At 44.4% G+C, this 25,344-nt stretch overlaps 1 protein-coding gene and 1 pseudogene across 10 annotated transcripts in view; both read left to right on the top strand.

Annotated features, from left to right (window-relative positions):
• HDAC4 (histone deacetylase 4) overlaps positions 1-20,262 on the top strand; it is a 257,588-nt gene extending 237,326 nt beyond the window's left edge. For all 10 annotated transcript variants that reach the window (XM_075153823.1, XM_075153822.1, XM_075153820.1 and 7 more), the window contains 5 exons: positions 7,525-7,643; positions 9,324-9,457; positions 16,905-16,989; positions 18,791-18,932; positions 19,447-20,262. In XM_075153823.1, coding sequence (XP_075009924.1) covers positions 7,525-7,643; positions 9,324-9,457; positions 16,905-16,989; positions 18,791-18,932; positions 19,447-19,486 — 520 coding nt within the window. In that variant the 3' untranslated portion in view covers positions 19,487-20,262. The remainder of the gene's footprint in view (positions 1-7,524; positions 7,644-9,323; positions 9,458-16,904; positions 16,990-18,790; positions 18,933-19,446) is intronic.
• A 3,011-nt stretch (positions 20,263-23,273) lies between these two features.
• On the top strand, positions 23,274-24,911 carry LOC142083867 (uncharacterized; annotated as a pseudogene).
• The last annotated feature ends 433 nt before the right edge of the window (positions 24,912-25,344 follow it).

Genomic DNA, 25,344 nt, shown 5'->3' with positions numbered 1-25,344 from the left:
ACGGTCATGCACACCCAGGTTGTGGTCTCTCTGAGCAGTGTCACTACGGGAGGACTGCAAGAGTTCAGGTTGAACATCATCTTGCTGCTCTGAGCAGCTAATGGGCAAAATACCCCAACAGGGCGATTGTACATTATTGGCGTTTTGGGGACTTGCTGCAAGCCTGGAGTGATGCATTTGCCTCCCAGAGCTGCAGAGAATGGGAAAAGGAAGGTATTAAAATTAACTATGGAAGCAACAGAATAACAAGATGAAACGAAGGCGGATCTCTGGGTAGAGGAGAACTTGTAAGTAATGCAGTAGTGAATAGAGGCCAGTGTGAGACCACACTTTCCTTTCTGATACTCTTTCCAGGAGAACGAATATAATTCTCTGGCCTGCCAGATATATAGGCTTTATTTTTCTTAGAGACTGTCCTGTTCCACCCCTTACCTCCCCCATGCTGTGGGTCCATCCTCTCCAACTGGCATATTTTTTAACAATTATGGGTTGAAGTGGTTTTCTGTCCTCAAACCAGATTTAGTGCACTTCTGGCCACCACCCCACATAAATTCAGGGAGACACATACTTGCCAAAACATGGGATGCGAATTTCTGGTGACAGGCAGATAGAATATCGCCTTCATGGAACAGCATTAGATCTGGGAGTGTTATTTTCTGTTCTTCCCTGCGCGCGTATTTGTATTCCATTATACTGAGCAAAAAGAGCTCTTCAGCCTGCCATGAAAAAGCCTTCAAAGAATGTATACAATTTAAAATAACATCTAGTCAAATAACTGTCATTTGTCTCGATGTTTTATTCCTGTTACAGGAAAGCAGCACTTTCGTCCAAAGTGGAAGTCTGTTTATCTCAGCAGTCAACAAGACTGATCTCTTCATTATAAAGAGAACCTGTAGCTCGCGATGGAGTGACATACTTGCTATTAAATATTAATTGAGTTTCAAGGCTCCTGGAAAATTGCTCAGTCTGCAGAGCAAGATCTTTGCCAGCCATTCCTTAATAGGCACTGGTGTCTTTTTGCCCAGAGACTGCAGCTATTTGGGGAAGATATTTTGGAGCCAGTCACAGCCCTTATTTTGCCGGGGTTTTGGGACGTTGTGACTCATCCTCCTAGGTAGCACCTCCCATAGTCTGCCCCATGTGCACACCTTCAGTCAATAAGTTAAATTGGAAGCTTTTTTTTAATCTTATGCCAAGTTTGGTCATGATAATACATTATCAAGTGACCTTTTTAAATCTTAACCAGCTTCTTTGAAAAACATTTTCCCCCCCCCGAATCTTTCTATTGATTTTAATGTAAAATAACGCTTTGAAGTTTGCAATTTATAGTCCCCCGAGAGTTAGAAAGTGAAGGGAATGGGTCATATATCCTTTTTTTTTTCCTTCTTTTCTTGTGTTAGCCCCTTGAGACAATGCATGCCTTCAAGGCAGCACCTTGTTATTCCACCCCATCGAATGCCACGTTGCATTTGCTGGGGATCAAACCTAAGATGAAGAAAAGATAAGAAAATTGGCCATAATGAACTCCAGAAGCAGCAGGCATTTTCACCATGAACTTGGAAACTCACAGTGGAGAACTGAGCTTTAATTCAAACCAGTCCAAATGCCAAACTGTGAGGCTTTGAAGTCTGTAGAGGAATCAGTGGAAATCCTTTGAGCTAGGCAAAGATACTGATATACTTTTTCTTCCTTTTTTTTTTTTCTTTTTTTTTTTTTTAACTCTTCACGTGCTTGTCTGCTTTTAGGGAAGAAAGCCCTCTTTCTACATAAAACAAGCAGAAGAAAAATAAGCAACATGCTTTTCATTTTTTTTTGTTCTATTTCAGGATGAGCTGGTGTATGGATTTGATAAAAGCATGTGCTCTAATGAAATAATAACTGAGATAATTGTCCTCATAAATTAGTCTTCTGATGAGTAAATAAATAAATCCCAATGAAATCTATCATCCCTGCACTGAAAACCTGTTTCAGTGTTGGTTTACTCTTTCAGAAGAAAGGACGGTAACTGGCATCAATGATTTTCTACTGAACATTTCTGCTACAAATATTGGCTTCCTCCTGCTTGCACTACAGCGTTGGGTTGGACGGGATAGCCTGACCTCTTAATGTTTATCAATACCACCGAGCCGTTTCAAAAGTGAGAACAAGAGTTAAAAATGCGAAGCGGAGAGCAGCCTTGCCGTGCACTGTGTCGCTTATTGTCTTCATAACCAAGGGCTGAAATCAGCGGCTGCCCCGTCTCGAGGTTGGGGTGATATCATGATTGCTGGGGTTTTTTTTTGGGGGGTGGGGGGAGAGCAGGGTGGAGTCACCCCAGTCACTAATAAGATGTGCAGAAGGGATTTGGGGAGTTTGCTGCGAGCTTGGCGTTCCTCCACCCCATCGTAGCGGCGGCTCTGCCTGCCCGAGACAGCATGACATTATAATTTAGCTGACCGTTCGCTGGGCGAAGGTCCCACGGCTGAACTCACCGCCAAAGTATGTGGGCAATACAGATTTCACAGATTAGGCAGAAATGTATTAAACTCTAATGCGAAAAATGCAGGGCATATAATTTTAAAAGTCCTTAACTCATCAAAATGTTATTGGTATTCATCGCTGTTATTCCGTAGTTATAGAAACAAACGGTTGTAAAATTCGGGTTTGTTTTTTTTTTTTTTATTGGAGTCTGTTGTTCCCTAACTTGTTATACAAGCAGAAATCATGTTTGCTTCTATAAATCCTCATGACTCTGTTTTCAAAAGCACAGTGTGCAAACCCGGCTAAGAGACCTGCAGAAAAAATGTGAAGACTGTGGCTAGTTCCTTATTACACGAGAACATCAATTACTTAGTGAAATTAAAGTGTATTATCCAGAGGAGTTTTCCTCTGAATTTACTATAAGAAAATTTTCCTGATGATTCTAGCAGTTGTGTTGTCTCATACCATTTTTTTCCCTACCCTGAGGTCTCCTCCACAATTATAATTCCATATACAGCTTGATTCCATGTTAGTTTTATTTTTATTTAAAACACCTAAACCAGAAGCAAAAGCCAGGATTGTATTTGAAAGGTCCCTCTTCCTGCCTTTCTCGGAAAGCGTTAAATGAGTTCAGGAGCCAATTTGGGGGGGGGGGATTTTGTTTTTTCCTTCAATCCATAAACCATTTCAGGAGTGAGTAAGAGGGAGGGGGGGAAGTTGATGATGTTTTGCCTGGAACGGTTGTTTCTGTATTTTAGATTTCATGCTCTCCCGACGCTGACTTCGTCCCCAAACTCCTAATCCCTTTTGACATAGTAAATGACCGTGGAGATGACTGCTTGGAGAAACAAAGACCGGAGTCTTCAGGAGGCTGATTAGCCTTAGGAGCAGCAGATAACATTTTGTTATATGTATATGTGTGTGTGTGTGTGTGTGTGTATATATATATATATGGCCAACAGTGGGAAAAAGTTTCTGAAAAAAAGTGCTCAGCCTTCTAAGTTTCACTGATTTGCTCGCTGCAATTGAGCATTTAAAAAAATATCCTCTGTAGGATTGGTTAATCTGCCTGTCATTTATTAGGCGTTTAATTGGTCAATTGGCAAGTAACAGACTAAAAATTATTCAGTCTTCTGGAAAATAGATATAAAATTGTATTTTTTTTTTTCTCCCCCAAATGGTTGCAGAACATGATCAGTAGTTTTTACTGTTTGCAGCCGTCAGTATTGACTAATGCATAGCTGTTCAGCTTAGCTGTATTCGCAGTCAAATGAAAGGATTTACTTTATTTTTAGCAAGCAAAACAACCCTCTAAAATTTAGGAAATGTAAAGGTAACCCTTGTATTTTAAAAAATTCTACATGGCTTGAATGAATATTCAGTGTAACGAAACCCTTTCATTCCTCAGTGAATAACTCTGCAGCCACCTTAGCCATTAGTTAAAAGACCCAATTCCAGACAAAACTGCTCATCTTCTTGATAGTAATTTGAATTTCTGGCTTTTTGATAGTATCATCACCAGGGCAAAGCCATAAGTTTGTTTGCAGTTTAATTGTTGCTTTCTCTTGAGGACTTAGCTTTACTATGATGAGTCTGAGCGAAGGGGCTGTTTTCATCTATGCACAAGAAAAATTAAAAACCAAAAGACTGGGTTAGATGTGCCTGAAATGCTGCCCACAGATGAAATCTCAGAAATACATCATTTGTAAGTGGTTCATTTGCTTGGGTCTTTTTTTTTTTTTTTTTCTTTTTTTTTACAATTAAAAAGGAGAAACGAGGGAGTGGTGAGAGACAGGAGGGCTTTGGCCCAGTTTTATGGCCAAAGATACAGCTGCTTATGTACCTGGCGAGCATCGAATAGAGCTGGGACTGCAGCTTTGGAGTACTGGTGTAATACTGGAATTAGGAGAAAGTCAGAAGAAGGAGCAGCCCAGGAGAGTTTGGGTAGGAGTCATGGGCGAAGGAAAGGGTTCAAGTCTGGATTTGAGAGTGCTCTTGAGTTTGGATGGGTTTGTGATGGTCAAGGTACCAAAAGCATCATTAGCTTATTTATTCTGACACCCTGTCATCTTGCACTTCTCCTCTGGCTGCCCCTGAACACGCACGGCTCCCGGGCAGCCTCTGTCCGGGGTGGGCATGCAGCACCCATCCCATGGGCACGGACTGTCTGTCTCTCCTCCTGGCTCTTCTTGGACGGGGGAGCCAGGGGACCTGCGACGCGTGTTTCTTAAAACTCTGAGGGACCTGATAAAAACTTACTGCGCGTACAGAGCACTACTAATAATTGCTCAGAAATGAAGATACTTGCTGGAGTAACCAGTTGTGGCTGTAAAGTCACCTTGTCCTGCGCCGGAGAAAACTCTGGACATCCTCAAAATGGCTGCTTTTAACTATTGTCAAATACTGATTGATTTACTTTTAAACAACAACCGCTGCTTTTTATCTCCTAAAATTTATACAGACAGGGGTCACGGTTAACTCTGGGTGCTGCCTGTGTGCTGGCTGCGCCACTAGAGGGTATTTTCGAACCGCTGTCACCGCGCGGGGACCTTCAGCCGAGCATCACCAGCACCATTGCACTGCTTGCCGGTTGTCCCTGTTCCTCAGCTGCGTTCCTGCTTGGGCATCAGCCAGATGAGCTGTCCCATGGCCAACAAAACGTTACCGATTCGGGGTTGCTTGCAGACCATGCACACAGCTTGGGGGTGAAGGTTTGGGCTTGCTCTGCGACCGGCTTAGGGTGATTCCGCACGTCAGTTCAGGTACTAGCAGCTCCCATGGTATCATAACTTTGGGGGGGGGGGGCGGGGGGCGGGAAATGATGATTTTAGCAGTTTTCTTTCGGTTAGAAATTGAAGAGCTCAGCAGTACTTCAAAGCTCAGGGGGAAAAAAAAACCCCTCTGCCACGTGCACTTGCTTCGAAACTGCTGCTTTAGTCCTTTGTGAAGGAGGTGGTTTCTACTTAAAATGTCTGTGGGTTTCTCTAAACAGATTTTTGTCGACTGTAAAGTCATCAGCAAAAACTGCGCTATTTTGTCCTCCTTATGTAATAATCTCCCCAAGGACAAAATGTATATGGCAAGCATGTCATTTGAGGAAAAAATTAAAATTCCTCTTTCGGATTTTGTAAGAATTAAAAGAAAATAAGATCCTTTTTGCACAGGTTTCCATGTCTGCGTGCAGAGACTGGTAGGCGGGAAGATTACAGGAGGCTGTTAGATTACTGTGGCAATTAGTTGGCAAAAAATGAAAGCTAGAAGGCTTTTTTTTTAGACTGCATGGTGTCCGAGTGCCTTGACCAGACCTGCGATGTGCCCGGTGTCCCTGCCTGCCTGCTCAGTGGCAGCAATGGAAACTACTTGATGGCTTTGACCAACACTGGAAGTATCTCATTGCGTGGTGGATGTTAATACTCCACTAAAAATAAACTCTGCGGAGGGCAGAATGGCATGAGCTCAGATCGGTGTTGGGGCTAGTACAAGTTGCTGACACTAGCAGATGTCTTGTGGCTGTTTAACATCACTGTAGTCAGAGCTGTGAATTTTTATGGGTGTCTTAATAGCACTTGAGCAGTCTCAGCACTAAACAGACCTTTCTGGGTTCTTTTTGTGTTTCAGAGTACCGAATAACCACTATACTTAATAATAAGTGAAGTTCTCCCGTATGCAAAGATATTTACAGGTTCATGCTTTGGTATATGTATAACTTCAATTCATGTTTTAGAAAGTTAACCCTGCCAACAGCTGTTCCTAGGACAGGGAAACGGGGAAATACTGTCGTTTTCAGTATACCAGTACCAGGATGACATTGGTCAGGTTGCCCTAGGGATACAACCAAGATTCAGTGGAATCGTGTGGAAAAAGAACGTAATTTGGAAAATATTACTCTCTATAAAGGGCCTTGAGATGGAGATTTACAACCCTCTGTGCACCTCCTCACTTTTCCACCATTTCCTGCAGTTATCAGTGCCGGATCGAAAAATTCAAAACGACTTTCCAGCCCACGCACGTGGGTACCCCGGCATGAACTGAAGGCACGAGAAGGTGTTCATCCAAGGCTGCTTGCGACGGGCTTTCTCAATCAGAAAAGACTGTGGGTGTCTGTATCGTGTTTATTAAGAAGCTCCCTTGCTTTGACTTTTTTCCTTGCTGTAATTTCCGTTCTGCCATGTTTGTGCTGGAGCTGTTAGATGAAGAAGCAACTACTTGCTCTTTGCTCAACTTTCCAGTTTTGCTTAGTTGGCATCTTGATGTGGGAAATGCGGTGTTTGCAACCTCGTAGGTTTTGAACAGAAATTGAGTAGATTGAAGAGAGAAACCAGAGGGAAAAGGCCTTTTGCTGAGAAACCACAGACGTAGACCTCCTACTTCTTTTAAATACCGGCCTTAACAGGCAATAGTTTATGGATGCTAAGCAATTCAGTCCATTTTTTTAGTGAACAAAATGTCAGAGGGTGGGGAACCAGTGTTCGGAGAGGTGTGTTTTGGGTGGGATATTTGCATATTAAAGCTTTTTGCCCCATGTGACATCCCCAGCCTTTCATTACAGTAAATGCAAAGTGCAGCAAGGAAAAAATAAACAGCTTTGCAGATTCTGCAAAGGCTAAAGGAGATATTTAGACGGAGAATCTGGAGACAAGTGCCACAAACCAAGGTTGCTGTCGGACAGGTTTTCCAGGTGGATTTGCAGCCTGTCCCAGATGCCCTGTTATTTCCTCCTTATCCCCTCAGTGCCCTGTATGTAAAGCAAGATACGATCACAAATGGGAAACACAACGTACAGCAACTTATTTCCCTGGTCAAGACTTGAGGCTGTTGATGAAGGAATTAATAGACCTCACTGAAAAAACTAACATGAGATTGACTTTAAAACTGGACTGTGTGGCGGTGCAAGGTGTTCTGCCGGCCAGGCTCTCACCTTATAAGAAAACAGGAGATGGGCTTCACTACCATGGAATAATAGTACAAGGTTTTGTGACGGGTTTGTTCAGGATGGTTTAAGTGTTCCTGCGTTTCTTCAAGAGCCAAAATAACGTGTCTGCCATTGTTAAATTTTTGTTGCAGAACGGTAGTAATGCCCATTGCCAATGAATTTGCCCCAGATGTTGTGCTGGTGTCATCTGGTTTCGATGCGGTGGAAGGCCATCCCACACCTCTTGGAGGATATAATTTATCAGCAAAATGTAAGTTGTGGATTTACAAGAACAAAGATCCAAAACTGGTTTAACTTGCTGCTGTCCTAGGGACTAAAGTACAGGTTTTACCTTTTGACGTCTATCTTCAAATCTTTCCTTTCAATTGGCAAACTTTTCAGCCTTTTTCTTTGCATTTTCATGTGTTTTCACTGCACCGTATATATTTTGGTCTGGCCGAAGCCTTCATTTTCTTGAAGCGCTGCATATTTCAATTTTGAGTGCAAATAAATTATGTAAGGAAGTTACCAATTCGTTTGTAGTCATATCTCTGTGGAAGATGGCTGCTGAATTAGAGAGTTATGCTTGTTTTAATGCAAAATTTTAGGAAGAGGCAATGCCAGATGTAAACAGCGTACCCTGCTCTGAATGCTAGTAGAAGTTAATTTCTTCTTCCAGCATAATCAAAAATTCAAGCTGAATATTTTTGTTCCCCACCTTTGAAGCAATTATACAGGCCCACAAGAATGTCCCTTTTGCTTTGGATCCGTGATGTTTTGCATTGCTATCCCTCCCCCTCCCCGCTTGGTTACGCTGGGTTTATCTGGCACTGTTTCATTCAAGTCAATCGAGAAGACAGTTTTTCTTGCAAAAGGATTTTATTATTATTTTTTAAGAGTTTGCTTCAGCCAGGAAACTTACTCTCTACAGTGAACTTCAGAACCTCCTAAGGTAGCTGAACCTATAAACTTTATATAAGAAGAAAGTGAAATAGATTTACAAGAGACAAGTTATTTAAGATATCCAGAAACACTTTGTAATGAGAAGGTCTTGTTTACCTTCTTGTTGAATTTCCCATGCTCTGCTACTCTCGCAAAACGGTTATGAGCTCAGCCGTGAATCTTTTTATCTGGCTGTTAATTTGCCAGTTTGCAAAGGCGCTCGCGGGGGTCACTGCAAAACAAAAAGCAGGGAGCGTGGATGGAGGGTAGAAATGCCCTGGATTTTCTTTTGTTTGGATTTTTATTTTTTTTCGGAGGGGGAAGGTTGCTTTGAGGACACGTTTTTTAAATCCTCGCAGCTTGGTTCTGTTTTGTTTAAAGGGTAGAAATGTATTGTGTGTCATATGATCAAAGTCCCGGGTGCCCCAGGAATTTTTATAGCATATTATATACGGGAAGAGACGTCTGTTAAGAACTAGATGTCAGTTATCTCTGGGGCACTGCGATGCTGCTATCGCAACTGAAAGCACTGGCAGCAATTTTACTGATTTCCCCTTCCCCACCTCACTCCCCCCGTGCCCCCCCATGACTGCTCTGACTTTGCATCTTCCAAAGCAGGGCAAAAAGCCGCCTGCCTTCCACCCTCTTTCCTTCCTTCCGAAGGAGATGTTCCCTGCTATATACAATTCACGGCGCTGAGGGGTGGTAGGGAGGATGGTGGTGCCTCTCACCTGGGATAAACTCCAGCGAAGCGCTCGTGGGGGAGATACGGATCCGTCCCGCGGCGCGCGCGGCTGGGCTGGTCCAGCGGGGAACCATGGCTGGAATTCTGCAGTGAGCGTATTAAAATTCAACCTGGCTTATATTATGCGTTGAGTCCTTTCAGATCCCTTGTGGTTTTTTAATATGATGTAATTCCTTTCTATAATTCTTTGATCCTTCGCCAGGAGCCTGATTCCAGCCGCAACCTTTGCCCTTCTCCTGCATTTCCTCTTTTCCCTTGTTACAGGCTTCGGGTACCTGACGAAGCAACTGATGGGCCTGGCCGGGGGTCGCGTCGTCCTGGCCCTCGAAGGAGGCCACGACCTGACCGCCATTTGCGATGCCTCGGAAGCGTGTGTTTCTGCTTTGCTGGGAAATGAGGTACAGAGACAGGCAAAACCAGGGGCTGCGACCTCCACCCTCCTTGAACTTGGGCACCTCATCCTCCAAAACAGTCAATCCGCCAAATTTTTGTCATTGTTTTGGGTCCTTTTGACACGCATTGATTTAAAGAGTGCATGCTTTATTTGTTTAAAAACTACCTGTGTCTGGCAATCCGTATTATAAGGATTGAAATAGCTAAGAATTTAATTTGGGTTTATTCTTTATCCAAATAGCTTGCTTTGTGCTCTTTGGAAAACAACCAATTAGTTTAATTTCTTTCTGAAGTCGTTGTCCAAGCCTTCCATTCCCTTTGCAGACCCCCTCTCTAGCACTGCAGCCTGTACCTGCTGCGTTGGGCAGGTTGCTTGACGTTGTTTTCAGTTGTGTATTTTCCTTGACGCGATATTTTCTACCTTCTGCAAATTGCTGCATCACAGAAGTTGGCTGGAAAGGCCAAGGTGTTTGATTGCAAGACAAGAGCGAGACAGAGAAGTACACCAAGGAAATCTAGTTTTTGGTTTTCAGGGAGGTCAGGGTATTTTCCCACAGAGGCAGATACTTTAGCTTTTCTGCCTTCCTCCCTCCCCTGCCTTTTAGTGTCAGTGGGATTAAGGAAGAGATGATCCCTGTGCCCATCCTCCTTGATGCAGCCTGGCTATCAGCATCCACATTTCTTCCAGTGTGGCTGATAATTAAAAAGTTCAGAGTGGTGGCATTTGACAAGTCTTTGGGCTCGGGGAGTTTGGGGTCGTGTACTGCAGAAATATGGCAGCAAGGAAATACAGAAATCAATTATTGGCAGCGAAATCCCAGACTGGGGCTCTTGTGCATCTGCTATGTCTGTACCTTTGCATACATTTCTGTTCAAGAAGCATATTTCTCTATAATTTGTGGGCTTTTGAGTATGAGCAACTGGTTTGTTTGTGTCAAGCCTCCCTCCTTCTGGTTCATTCCTCTTTTTTGGACACCTTTTCTCCATATGGAGGATGACCACAGCCCAAATGGTTGAGTCTTGGATGGGCACAGTAGACTGCAAAAGTGCCTTGCATCAATTTTCCACCTCACTCAGAGAAGCAGGCACTTGCTCAGCTTGCAGCTCCAGGCACAGTCCCCGCTCAGTATCTGCTGTGGGTGTCCTGGTATAGCAGGGGCTCTGGAGCCGTTCAAAACAATCACCGAGGATTGATAGCACGAATTAAAACAACAGCGCAGTGTGATTCCTTAGGCTACATATAGCTAAAAATTTCAGCCTTGGGGGAAAGCAACCGCACCGATTTGAAGTTGTGGGTGGCTGTGAAACCTTGGGCAGCTTTAATGTTTTGGCTACTGTGTTTGAATCTTTTTAGGCTGCCTCTTTAATTAAGAGATTGCCCTCAGTACCTTGTGGAAATGAGCAAATATTGAAAGGCTAGAGTAACAGGACACGAGGAGGCTCCTGAGATGACCTCTGGTAGAGCAGGCTTCTGAAGGTAGCGGTCTCTTCCACAAAGCAAGAAATCTGCCTGCTTGTCAGATGGTGAAGGAAGGAGGTTTCTCCTAAAGCTTTCACCTGCCACGGAGAGCACAACCAGCGTCTCGTCACCACCCTTTGCTGAAGAACCCCTTGGTGCAGGAGCTGATGGAGGACGTGTGGTCAACATCTGAAGGTGCAGCACCACAGAGAGGAGAAGCCAAGCAGTATTTCAGCGCTGGGTCTGCCTCCAGTGTAAGCTGACTTCTGGGGATGGTGGTGAGCCGCCATGAGCAGACTCGCTCTGACTCGCGGCCGCAGTTCAGTGACCAGCGGCCTTTCTCAGGTCTGAGTGGTTGGAGTAGGGCGCTTGGATCTGCATGGAGGTGCATATCACCTATGTTTGCTGGCTCTTCCAGCCTTTTGTAGAAGTGCTCTGTCTTGCAGCATCCACGCTCCGCACGAAGGACAACGGGCTGGGGAAACCTCACTCACCAGTCCAAGAGATAAAACAGCTGGGATTCATCAAAAGCATCTGCTTCAATCATCCAGCATCCCATCTCCAAGCGTCCAGAGAGCATCCGCTCCTCGTGCTTGGCCAGGCAATTCTGATAAGGCTCTCAGCATGGGTGAGATCCAGCACGCCAGCCTGTGCTCAGCCCTCGGGACAGCCGAAAACTCGGGAGCCAGCTGCTACATCAGCATGGAAGCAATAGATTTTTTCACTGCAGCACCCATCTTTCTTAAGCTGACAGCTGATGGCACTGTTGTCACCACAGACAATTCCTCTAGCTCCATCCGCCTTTGGGTGCAGTCGGCTCTAACGGCAGGATGCACTTTGAAGGGGAGACAGAGGAAATGACGCGTGAAGGATGTCATTCCTTTTGCTTAACATGTTCCTACGATGCAGGCGGGTGACCGCAATGTGGTGTGAGGATTTGCGTGCAATAAATAAGCACTTGGTTAGAGCCACGAATGTGTTTGGAAGTGCGAGGCTTTGGGGAGATTTTAGCACTCACGATAGCTTGGATGTTGTCAACTGCCTGAGTGGTTTCATTTAGCAGAGTAATATTGATCCTTAAAGGTAAAAAAAACATTTATTTTTTTTTAATCACTGAATCAGGACAGCTATAAGGCGCTTTAAAATACTTAAAGATGGACCTGTTCTCACTTTTCCTAGGTGGGCTATAAGGCTGCACAGATATCATGATAATGTTCTCCGACTTACCCGCACATCAAAAAGCAGGAAACACTAGTTTTATCAAGGTCTTTTATAAAATCTTTTTAATGCAAGGAAGTTGGAGGGAACTGCTGTTGCTTTGTCCCGCGGCCCTTTGATGAAGTTTGATATACAGCGTGTTAGACAATTTTGCATGCGTGCACATGGACAGCCAGCTGCGGCCGGCGACGGGCTGCGGGGAGGTTTGCTGGCTGAGGAGCGGTGCCGGAGTTACACGGGGAAATGGTAGGAAATGAGGGGAACAGTGCCAGTCCCCAAAGCGTCTGCATTCACTGGCGGAGATCAAAACTCCCCGCTTTGGAAAAAGCGTTATGCAAAGGCAAGAGCCGGCTTGTTCCCAACTGTCCAGGAAATTAAAACAGAGCTTTAGCTTTGCAGCAGATTATTTGAATGTGAAATGAGTTAGTGTCAGGCGAAGTTGCTTGAAAATGTACGTACATTGCTTTAGTTACAAATTTAGTTGTGCAAAACTAACACGGCTTCAGTTGAAAAATCAAAGGCAGGCATAATGCAGGGAAGATCTGATGATGATAATTTAGACCAGTAAGCCACCGTTCCTCTCCCATTACTTAAAGCAGCCCCTGACAGCAGCATGCCAGCAGCGCTGGAGGGCAAGGGAGGCAGCAGCCGTGCAGAGCTGCTCACTCCATCGTGGGCATCACCAGCCTTTACCCTTCAAACCAAGTTCTGCCCCGTGGCAAACGCTGTTTGTGAATTCTCTGTTCCCAGGGAGCGATGCTGCTATTTAAGCACTGGAGCATCAGTAGCATTCGCTGCCCCAGGCTAGGACCCGTGTCAGCACCATGCCTGGAGCAGGGTGTGGAGCTGCCATGCCGCAGGAGCTGCAAACGGTGGGGAGAGAGATGGGAGGCACGTGCTGGGATACGTGCTCCTGGAGCTCAGCAGCACTGGTGGTGCTGCCTGTCGCTGCTACAAATGCTTTGTCATTTTTCACGCAGAAGTAGCGGAGGTGTGTCTGGTGTCAGACTCCGGACATCCCGAATAAACAAGATGATGATAATAAGTAATTGCTTTAAAACTTTTGCCTAATGCCCAGAGGTATTTCCTTCCTCTTCCAGGAGAGCGATGGGTGAGGCTGTTGTCTGTGAGTGTTATTTCAGGAGGAGGAGCGTGCAATGGAAATGATTCATCTGCAAAATAGCACACGTGTGTCCGGGCTGCCTGATTTTGTGTGCTTTATATCAATATTAACCAAGAGGCGTTAGAAAGCTCTTACTTAAAGATTTGTCCAGGAATTGCTTTTGCCTTCACTTAATACAGAAGCCAGTTTGGGCCAGAATTATTTTTAGAGTGGAGAATTTATAAAAAGTACAATCCGTAATTATTAAATCTGGAACAGAGCAATTTCTAGTCCTCATGAAGTACCTATCAAATGGCTGCCATGTGGTTGCAAGAGCAGATCTCTTGGCTGGAGCTTCTCTTGGCTTTGAACACAAGTTGCAGTTAAACTGTGCCGTAGGTTGTTTTTTTTGTTTGTTTGTTTGTTTTTTAAAACTATTAAACTGTGGCTGCTGCTTTGCTGGGGGGTATCCCTGGATGGACCTTGACCAGCATTTTCAGACATAGTTAACAGCTGTGGACATCTCCTGTTTTGGATACCCAACCTTGGAGGTCTGTGATGAATTCACATTATTTCTGGAGAACCTGAGGGGGGGGGGGCAGGAAGAAAAAAAAAAAAGATGGGCTTGGAGAGCATCAGATCTGCTAAAGTTTTTTCTTGAGTATTTAATTGGTTGTGAGATGTCTTGAGCTCGTGTGAGTCTAATCCAAGCCATTGACCATGTACGTGAGCCAAGTAGAGCTGCTCTGCTGCACCATCCTTACTTACCAAGCAGAGGCACTTACTGTGCCAGAGGAAACCAATATTCTCCCCAGTGTCATCTGCTGAAAGCAAGTAACCCCATCTCCTTCCTTTAGAAGACCTTTTTATAATTTTGCATTATTTTTTATTACAATGGTTTTTTTCTTTTTTTTAAAATAAATTGAAAGATCTGTGCTGCAGATCCCTCTCCTTTCCCGGGTGGGCGTGCTGGTGCCGCAGGGGGAGCAGCCCTGACTCCTGCCTGCTGTCAGAGCCATGCCTGCGCAGTCTGACCGTGCTGCTGCCGCTGCCAAAGGGTGGCAGGAGCCACACGAATGGATCTTAGGGTCTTCGCGGGCTCTTCAGGAAAAAAAAAGCCCAACAAACTAATAATAATCATGGGTTGGTTTTGAGCCCAAGTTTCTTGCCCAGTGGGAATTGAATCAAGCATCGTAGCTACAACAATAAAAGGTTTAATAAAGGGCAAAGGGGAGAGTTTTAGCTTTTCAGAGGACAGTCGTTTCAAGGTGAGAGAAGTAACCCAATCAAAGAAGGTGTTCTCCTCTTTTGGGGTTTATTTTTTAAAGGAAAGCAAATAAAAATTAAAACAACCCTCCAGCAGTGCTGTCAGGGGCCTTCCTCCAGGAGAGGACACGCATGCTCCCGCTGCAGAACAGACTCTGCCAGGGTGCAACCCTGTGGTCTTGACGGAGGAGGGTGTTCTGGACTCGTCATCTTTACTGATGTTTTCTGTCACCAGAAGAGCCCCGAATTGCTGCTCTGCGGCACCCACTTCCCAAACGACCAGGGTAAAAAACACCACAAAGAAGGATGCCGTTTTCAGGGTGTTGATCTAATTTCTCTTTTTCTGTACTGACCAAAGGCTGCTGGGGCTGGGATGGATACAGGCAGAGCTTTCTATCAGGCGAGAGGAAAATATCTCCTAGAAAATAAGAGAAAATGCCATCACGCAAGGAGAGGGCATTTCTCTTTCTCTCCCCCTTTTCCCATTCTCACTCCTTTCCCCTGCCCTGGCTGCTGGAGCACTTTTGTGCCTCTAAAAAGAAATGGGAAAAGCAATGTCCGTTGTTGCTGAAGGGAGCTCTGGAGTTATTGTCCATCAGTCACCATAGGTGCATTTGTCCATGCCGGTGCAAAGGTGAACTGGATCCCCTGGTAGTTTTGTAACCTCCCAGCTGCAAACCGAAAGGGCAACTCTCTCCTGGGTGGTAGGAGAGCTTGCATCCGAAAGCAAGTGATATGTGCACGCACCTAGTTTAGACGTTAGTTTTCTATATAGCAAGTCTCAGGTCTGCAGAAGCTTTTTGCTCTTGAGTGCTGAGGAACAGTTTTCTTTCTTTATTTAAAACAGCTGTGCTGATCAAAGCGTGGTCTCGGTGGTCTACGCTATCACTGGTAGCCAGCACTGCTCCGTTGGCAGAGGTGTGTGCTCCCTGACTGATAGAGCTGGGATCTCCAGGACCTCTAACAGAGACGTAGCTCCGGTGGCAAAACCACCTCCTTGCCGGGATAGCTTATTTCACACCCACGGGCTGGAGTAGTCTATCCTGGCGGCAGTGTGGGTTTGCCAGTGGGAACTGCATCCAAATCAGCACTGGGCCATTACAGTCCTGCAGAGCAACTCCATCAGCATCGTACTGCTCATACGGGTTTCATACGCTGGCTTTTGCAGGTAGATCCACACCGCAGAGCTTTGCTCCAGTGTAACTGGAGATGGACTTAGAGGAATAACTGGAGAAGGACTTAGAGGAGCTTCTTTGGAGTGGCATTTCCTAATTCATCTCTCTCTAGCAGAATGAAGATACTCTTGTTTTCCCATGTTCCTTGTTAAGTAAATTGTTCTTAGTGCTTTGATATTTTGTTGTTGTTAACAGTTGGTAACAAAGGCAGTGCTGCCGTTGGGAGGGTGGGATGTATGTTAGAGCAAACCAGAAATCGTCTACGTGCATTTAATCTTGCATTTACAGCATAAAAGCAGCCAAGCCCAGAAAGATACCTGCTTGTTATCTGCATTTACAATGAACATTTTTGAAAGGCCTTCTGTGTCATCTTTCAAGTCTCAATACCATCAGCATGTTCTTGTTGTCACCTTTTTGTATAAAGAGCAAAGGAAAGAAGCCAGCATCAAAAAGCCTGAATTTTAATACCCAATTACGAGCTTTACTGGTAACTTCAAGACACTATTTTTTTAAAGATTAACATACAGATTTAATGCTGCTCTGCCCTGGCAAGACTACCCTAGCAGCTGGTAAGGGGCATCGATGGTGACTGAACTTACAGTCATGCTGAGTGTGGCTTTAAAGCAATGTTTTCCTGTTTCCCTGTTCCAAAATTAGGCTATTTACTCTTAGGGTACAGATTTTTTCAGTTAAGAGTTAATAAAGACATTGAATTAGGTATTCAGAAGAATTAAAAAGCTACCCCTTTTATTTCTGTAGAGGAAAGCCAGAAGTGTGGCTCTTACCGTATTTTTAAGTCCCTTTTATTTGCACATTGTTTTGTTTTAATAGTGAAAACTTTGCAAAAAGGTAGATCTGAGCAATAGTTTAAAAAGATCCTTTGGAAAAGCAGCCAACATCACTTGCCTTATTTTTCTGGTCTGTGTAATAGTGCCTCTTCATAGCCTACATCAGTGGCTGCAGGCAGGCAGCCCCTGTGCTGCGCGGCTGCTGAGCCTGGCGGAGCTGCAGCATTTTGTGTGTGGAGGAGCATCAGGCTGGAGGAGGCTGCACGGAGTATCACAAGAGCACTTAGAAAGTCTGTGTGTTTTGGATGTTTAACTAAAGGCAGGTAATAGGAATTGGGGGAGTGGGTTGGAGGCTTGATATGGCAGAGCCACTTGCTAAATCGCACTTAACGCCTGGTCTCTAACTTGAGATAACATTTCTTCGGTGTTCCTCTTTCTTTCCAGCTTGACCCTCTTCCAGAAAAGGTTTTCCAGCAGAGAGCAAATGCTAACGCGGTGCATTCAATGGAGAAAGTAATCGAGATACACAGTGAGTATAGCCCCATTCACCCAGCTGGTTCCTTGTCGGGTTGCCCTGTGGGACACCCGCTTGACTTGTCCATCATCCTGGCAACTCCATGTTCCCTCGTCCTAGTTTACAGGTGGTCACTGCACAGCGAACTGGATTTGTGCAGCCACAAACTGGTCTTACTGTGTAAGCAGTAGTGGATCGAGTGGTGCACGGGGAACGGTCCATTCAGGGAAACGCTTTGGTGCTTGAGGGGGAATTAGTATTAAAACCTTTAAAATCTCTGTAAAGGACAGGCTTTCTTCCACTTAGGGTGCCCTTATCTCCTCAAAAGCAATTCAAGTATCTCCAATTAACATAAATCTTGTTGGGTGTTGTGGCATATGTTTATTAAGAATGGATAGGGATGAAAGTTAAAGAGAGTAGTGCATGAAGTTGCTAATATTGTAGGTTTATTTAGCTGGGGAGGTTAAAATCGTTGTGGCTGAAGCTTTCCTGGGGACATTCTTGGGGGATGGAGTGAAAAAGCCTGGGTATCATGTGAATCCCACCGCTACGTCCTGACATCTTCCTGCTTCAAACATTTGTGGTCTAAAACTGGAGGGGGCTAGTCTCCATTTTTTAGGGCGAAAATGGAGCTTAAAAGATGCCAAAGCATTTTCCAGCCCCCCCCTGAAAAATGCCCGGTGGCTTTAGAAATTTGAATTCCATTTCCAGAAGCTGCTCTGCAGAGTGAGTGCTCAGCACTGATGTGACACCTCAGCAGCACCTTGAACCAGCCAGTGATTTTTATTTCTTTTTCCTTAAAATCAGCACAGCAAATTAAAAGGGGCTTTGAGTAAGACCCTCGGATCTGCTGCCCAACACAGCAGAAGCAAAGATGTTTGAAAACAAGTCCCTCCTCCCCATCTGCTCGCCTCACTGTTCAGGCTCTTGCTTTCAGGCTTTTTGCTGTGGCTTCTTGGGTACCAGCAAATCTGATGTGTCCTGCCTGGGGGCAAAGAGAACATCTTTTATTCTCTCCCCCTGCAGCCTTCTCTGCGCTCTTTCTGCTGAAAAAGGGTGGCAAACTGCTGACATACAAAATAAATACAACTTGGACTTCTTTAGTCTTGGGTGATTTGCCCACAAAAAGAGCATGGCAGTTAGCAAGTAAATGCGGATGTCCAGTCCAAATCTGGACTGCATCTTACCTCTCACATATTTTTCCTTAGGTCTAAAACTTTCTGAGGGTTTTGAGGTGAAAAAAGAAAATGTCGTTATTTTTTCAGCACCTAAGTGCCCCCCTTTCGTCAAGGCAGAGGGATGCTGTACAGCTCCGTGCAGCTTGGCTCCTCACCTCCAGCACCCCTTGCGCATTTGTCCTTTTAAAAATCCAGTTTCTGCCTCCCACCTTTCTTCCCTAGCCGAAGAGAAGAGCGTCTTTCATTGCCAGACAGTGATTCAGCCCCAGTTTGACATCCTAGGTGTCCTTAAGGGATGCGCAGATGCATGTTTATTGCTGTCAGTACCTTTTAGATTTAAAACCTAGCTCTTCAAGACACAGCGGCATTGCAGCTCCATCTATTAATACCATAGCACAGCATATAGCTCGCAGGGGTCTCTCTGGTCTCTCTAGCAAGTCAGGGCTCCCTTGGCACGCGTTCTCGGGACCTCGAGACGGTCCCTGAAGTGAGAGGGAGTGCGGATCGAGGTTCTATGTTGCATAGGCGCGATGGGTCTTCCCCAGGCAGGTCTCGGCCATCTTTGGGCCCGGGAAAGCGGGAGCGCGGTGCTGGACCCGTTACGGTGCAGGTGCCCTAACTGCCTCTTCTCTCCCCAGGCAAGTATTGGCACTCACTCCAGCGTTACGCCTCCACGGTGGGGTATTCCCTGGTTGAGGCACAGAAGTGCGAGAACGAGGAGGCAGAGACGGTAACAGCCATGGCATCTCTGTCAGTGGGCGTGAAGCCAGCTGAGAAGAGGTGAGTTGCTTTCCTTCCCATTTATCATCACTTCTCGGAGTCTCCCCAGGCAGGAAGGGAGGCGTGGTGGGCAGCCTTCCGGGTTAATCCTCTCCTTTTAACCATTGCGCGTGCATTCCCCGCATCTCCTGCCCTCCATGGGTTCTCTAATGACCTCCTGGGCTGCAGCAGAACAGCAGTGCCATGAGCCCCGTGTGTGACCTTAGTATGATGCATGCTGTGCCTGACCCCTCTGCTCCAACCGGAGCTGAACGTGGTTTTGGACCGCGAGAGGAAATTGATTTTGCTGCAAAAAATTTTAACATTGCATAAGTGAAGACAGATTGTCTAAAAAACCTTCTTGGTGGCAAGTTTTAATTCCAGGTGAGCCAGCTGAGCACAACTGCCCGGGTGGGAAGGTGATGGGAAGGCAAGGCGTGAGACTTAGCACCAGAAATTGTCCAACTCTCTTTTGCTCAACTGTCTTTTCTCTCTTCTGCCACTTCCCATCCTGCCTGGCTGTGAAATCGCTCAGACCTGATGATGAACCTATGGAAGAGGAACCTCCCCTGTAGCATTCACTTTCGAGCTGGAGTTCTCTTGTCTGTTCGTCTTCGTCTTGAAGCTCTGCCAAGAAGCTTTCTCTTGTTACTCCTGCGTCCTGTCATGGTTTTTTCCAGAATACGGAAGGACAACCAGGTGTAAAACAAAGCAACCGAAAAAAAATCTCTCCATATCTATATGCGTCTACAGTATATATTTGCCGAAAAAGAAAAATGCTGGTGAAGAGCAGTAAAGGACTGACATGCTGGGCATTCTTCCTCGGGTCCTCACTGGGAACGGAAAGGGGAACGACGCCCGTGAAGTCTTTGGCAGAGTTGCCAAAAAAAAAAAAAAAAAAAAAAAAAAAAATCAAAGATTCAACAACACATATGAAAATAAAACAAACAAACCTTAACGTAAAACTGGTGCTTACAATTTGATTACCCACAATTCAGCAATCTCCGCTTGAACCACTCGACCCATCTTGTAGTTTCATTTCTTGGATTTTTTAAGTGGCTCTTGCCTGCCTGTGAGTCAACGACATTCTTGTCGAAACCAGAACAATGGGAGATGGTGTATTTTTAACAGGGAGGGACAGGGAAAGAGGGACTTGTCTTACATCTAAAGGAAAGGGAAAGAGAAGGGGGGAAACGGTAGCCCAGATGGAGTCGGCTTTATTGTCTCCAAAGCCATCTGAAGATGAGTTTGTGCCTTTTTTTTTAATTGATGGATTTGGTGCAGCTGGATTTTCTGAAGTTTGAGGAACAATGCCTTAAGTAAAAAACAAAACAAAACAAAAAAAAAAAAACACAAAAAAACCACAAAGAACACAGCAGTTCGTGAATATTTTTCCTCTGGTTGGGAAAGCCAAGAACTGCCATCAGGAAGGAAGACTTTTTGGCTTGTGCTGGCATGATGGTGGGAAGCAGGCATCAGCTGAACAGAGCGTCTCCAAAAACTGTCTACAAGTTTGGATTTGTTTTGTTTTCTTTCATTGCTGTTTCAAAAAAAGAAAAAAAAAAAAGAAAAAAAAAATTAAGGTAGTTGCCAAGAAAGTGGCAAATACTGTTGGGTCTTTGAAATTCAACCATTTTTAAAAACAAATTTTCAAATGTTTTCTCTCTTCTACGTTATCTAGTAATTGAACTTATCAATTTGGTTGTTGAAGCATGTATTAGACACAAATGCAGGTTTAAGACTGGAATGCTTTTTATTAAAAGCAACTAGCATGAGATATTGCTTAAATTGTTAGGTATAAATATATATATGTGTATAATGTATATTCCAAATGTATTCCAAGCTTAGAAACCGGATTCCTATGAATTATTGATACAAATATTTATGATGCATTTATAGAAAAATATATGTAATAAATGCATACTATAACAGTAGCCATTGGAAGCTCCCTAGGGACAGATTTGTGAATTGGAACGTAAAAGGTGCTTTTGGAAAAGGATCCAGGTTGAAACTTGAGGACTTTCAGACGACAGGTTGGAAAGTTTTTCAGAAAGCCAACACGTTAGCCACTGGGCAACTACCCTAAACATTTGTATTTTAATTTAAGGTTTTTAGTTGTGATCCTTTTCTAACAAAAAAAAAAAAGAGTTTTTTATAGCAAAGACTATGAATTTGCTGTTAATTTTTATATCGATATTTCACAAAACCCTAAAGAAGCCTTGTTTGTGTGACTCTGACATTTATTTTCTATTTGGCAGGTTTCGTTTCTGAACGGCAATAGCGTCTAAACCTTTTTTCCTCCCTCTTTTCTTGCTTGTACATTGTTTTCCTTTTTTTGGTTGTTGTTTTTCCTTTTTCTTAAGTCTTTTGAACAGTGAGCAGCTTTCTGCAGGCGTAAGGAACTGTGGCAGATTGTCAGAGTTTATTTTTCAGAAAGGGTGCGTTTTATCGAGGAGGAGGGAACGCGATGGGCTCTTTTTGTATAATGATACCGCCGACTGTATATTTCCTCAGTTCTGTTATAGTAGCTATGTAAAGAAAATAAGGAGTTTTCTTACCTTCGACATAGTAGTATTCCAATGGGCGATGTCTTTGTCCTCCGCGCGGATCGTAGCGAGGATTACAGGCGGCTGCAGTAGCTGCCCGCCGTTGGGAAGGCTTGTCGGACTCTCGTGGGACAGCTGGCATTTTTCTCTCCGCCGGACAGACGGACACGCAGACACGCACGCACACCTCCCCACATCCTCTTTCTCTCTTTCTCTCCTCTTCTTCTTCCCATCGCTGGTAGGGTTGGAGGACTTTTCCCGAAGGTATTTTTTCCCCCCCGAGGAGGTTGTTGCCCTGCGCCAGCCGGACCTTCAGCCTCGGCTGTCGCCTCCTGCAGACGGCGGGTGGGAGAAGCAGCAAAGCCCTGCCGCGAAGAGTTTGAGCAGCTTAGAGGAGACCGGATTGACACGCGTGCCTTCTTACAGCAGTGTAGGATAGCACACACCCCTCGTCCGAACAACCAAGGGTAGCTTTTTTTTTATTACTATTATTTTATTCTGTTACGGTGACGACTGACGGGGTCGCTTCCAGTAACTTATTTTTTTCCAGTTCTCGAAGCGGCAGTTTTCATTCCATTCAGGACTCGCTCACGGGAGGAATTTGAAGCATAATCGTACGCGTGAGCAAACGCAAGAGGCTTTTGTTTTATTCCTCAGTTTATAATGCAATTTAAAAACCAGACACTACTGTATTTGAGTTTTGCAAACCCAAGTACGTGTTAAAATTATGAATAGCTTCGGTCGCGTAGGACCATCCTCAGCATATTCTAAAAATAATCTTCCCCTGTGAAAACACAATGTACCTAGAGATGTTGTGGTTTGTTTTTTTTTTTCAACCGACCACTTTGCTGCTGTGATCTAAAATTAATCTGGCTGCCGAATCTGGTGACTGACTTTAAATTTGCCTTTCGCCGTGTACACGCTGTGGGCAGTAACCACGTTTACACGATCGTTTCTGTTGTCAGCTCTTCCCTGGCGGGTTTTTGTATTTCTCCTCTTGGTCGTGGCAAAGCTTTTTATTTCATTTTTGTGTTCCTGAGAGCTGCCGGCTGGCCGTGCTGAGCCGGGTTCTTTTTAAAAATCAGAGGAGCTTGTCAGGATGCTGCCTTTGTTTCTTTCCATCATTTCGCTCAGCTTTTTGCCAGGGACGGAAAAATTTTTCCCGAGACGTCGGAGCTCGTCTCCTCCAAACTCCTGGCAACATGGATTCATTTCACAGCAGCGCCCGCTCCCCGGGCGAGGTCGGGATGCTCTTCGGGGCCAGCGCGGGCACGGAGAGGGGGGAAGGAGCCCTCGTTTTGAGGCTCGCCAGGGTTTTTTCACCTTTTGAGCCGTTAGCTTCTTCATTTCAGATGACTTTGCCATAGGGCAGCTGCACCGGCAGGGCGGGAGCCCGGGATGCTCCTGCATCCCAGTGCGGTGCTGCCCAGGGCATCCTTCATACCTGCTTGGAAAGAAAGGAGCATCTTTAAATCCTCTTTACAGAGAAGCGAGGCCCAGTTTGCAGTACACAAATAATCATTGGGGTTTTTTGTTGTTTTGTTTTGGGTTTTGTTTTTTTTTTTACTTTCGATACAAAACATTCCTTTTTTTATTAGTCGCAGTCATGTATTCATTCCATTCTTCCTTTTGTAAACTTTTTTGGGCCCACGTCTTTTATGGGCATTGATATATATAAATATATATATAAATATATATGAATATATTTTTTTAAGTTTCCTACACCTTGAGGTTGCATGGTCTGTAAGGTTGGCATGTCTTTATATTGTATACAGATTTTGCACGCCAAACTTGGCAGCTTTGAAAACGAAAAAAAAAATTGTGGTTTTGGGTTTTTTTGGGTTGTTTTTTTTTTTGTTTGTTTGTTTTTTTCCTCTCGTGGCATTTGCGGAGACTAAAGGTTGGGACGTTGTTGTCACACACATGTACACACACGCGCACCCACGCACGCACCCACACAGCTACACACAACGGAAGGAGAGTGGGAACATTTTTTGCGTCTTACTGAACTTAATAAGAAATTGTGCTTTTTATTGTTAAAAAAAAAAAGTAAATAAAAAGGACTACTTAAACATTTCTCATTTTAAGAAGAAAAAAAAAAAAAGACGTTTATCTAGCACTTGTGACTTACCAATAATAGAGTTTATTGTATTTATGTGGAAACAGTGTTTTTAGGGAAACTACGCAGAACACACACACACAAAGTAAACTGCCTGTGTCATTATTTTTTTTTTTCCTTTTAATTTGGGTTGGTATTTTATTTTGATTTCTCAGCTGGGTGGGGAGGTTGGATGCAACCCTTTGTCAACACACGTAGTCATTAATTCTAAGGAGATGAATGACGAGGACTTTAAAGAGTTAACTCTTCAGCACAGCTGCGTTAACTTTTTTAAAATTACTTTTACATGATGTATTATTGCTAGGTTTCACTTTAAACAGTCGTGTACTGTGCAACACTGTGGTTTAAAACGAGACTTTACATCAAAAGGAAAACATGTTTCTTCATTGTCATGAAGTTGAGCTCGTTCTCAGCTCATCTTCACTTTGTCTTTGATATTGATGAAAAAGTATCCTATTGAAAGAAAATAAATTAACACTTTTCTGTGCTCCATAGTGGAGGCGCTATTTTCCAATTTATGAGGATGACAAACTTATATATATAATATATATATAAAAGTGGGGGGGAGGGGTTGAAACATTATTCACCCAAGAGCTTATTACAGATATGTAGTATCAAAAAGTTGTAACTATATTATATTCTACTTTATACCTATACATGCTCAGTATGACGTCACCATTGGTAGCAGCTACCGGTTTACGCTGTAATTTAGACACAATTTCACTCTTATTGTATGGACCCTACTTTAAGTGATGGTAGCATTCTTTGTGCTAAATTTTCTGATGGTCCTTTCTTTTACTTGGTGGAGTTGGAATATTTTTCTCATTCTTGTTTTTGTTTGGGGTTTTTTGTTTTCGTTTTTTTTTCTCTTTTCTTTTATCTTTTTTTTTTTTTTTTTTTTACTGGCCAATGGTGTCTTTCTCTGACAGTACCGACTTCAATTTCAACTTTATTAGGAGTCCAGTATTTTGTACCACATTATGACAACTTGTTATTCTTGTGGTGTAAATAAAAAGAAAAAGTTAATTATAGTACCACCTTGGTTTCTGTTGCTGATCTTCTTTTCATCTGGTGCCTTCGGTGTGATGTCATATTTCATCCGCTTTAAACAAAACGGTTTCTTGGTGTCGTGGAAGGGGGTCTCAGTGCCAAAGCGGCTTTTTGGTCAGAAGATACCCGCGCCTATGTCGGGATGTCCATGGGAGGAAAATTGTTAGATCTTCTGCCCGCTTTCCCTGCTGCTCCAAGAGGCGTGTTGACAAGTGCCTGCAGGTAGGGATTGTAGAATAAAAGAAAAATGTTCTCCCACTAAAACTGGATTTTCAGCAAGAAGTCCGTGAGAGCAGCTGAATTTCCCCCAAAAGCCAGCACCGACGGACAACCAGGAAAATCGACGGAGGGAAAAACTGACCTTTTGTGTCTGGCGCTGTTCTGCCTCGCGGAGTTGGTAGTGCTTTACTTCGCTGCAGCCCGAGCGCTTTGAAGACAGCTGGGTCTAGACCTGCCTGCTCTCGGGCAGTTCCGTAGGGAGCGAGACGCGAGTCCCAGAGATCCTTGTTGCCATTTCACATGATGGCTGTACCCGCAGGGCTGTGCTACGTCCCCCCCAGCCTCTAGCAGATGTCCTTCACCTCCAGGGTAAGTCCTGTTTCCATGCCTGATTGTCCGGTTCTGCTCTGCCCAGTTGTGCAGGCTGGGTGGGAGGCTCTCCCACAAACCCATGGATCGTGTCTCTGTCCCGTTGGAGCAGATCCTCCACGCTTGCCCA

Source organism: Calonectris borealis, chromosome 6, assembly GCF_964195595.1.
Source record: "Calonectris borealis chromosome 6, bCalBor7.hap1.2, whole genome shotgun sequence".
Lineage (NCBI taxonomy): Eukaryota > Metazoa > Chordata > Aves > Procellariiformes > Procellariidae > Calonectris > Calonectris borealis.
This window is presented reverse-complemented; position numbering and strand designations above follow the sequence as displayed.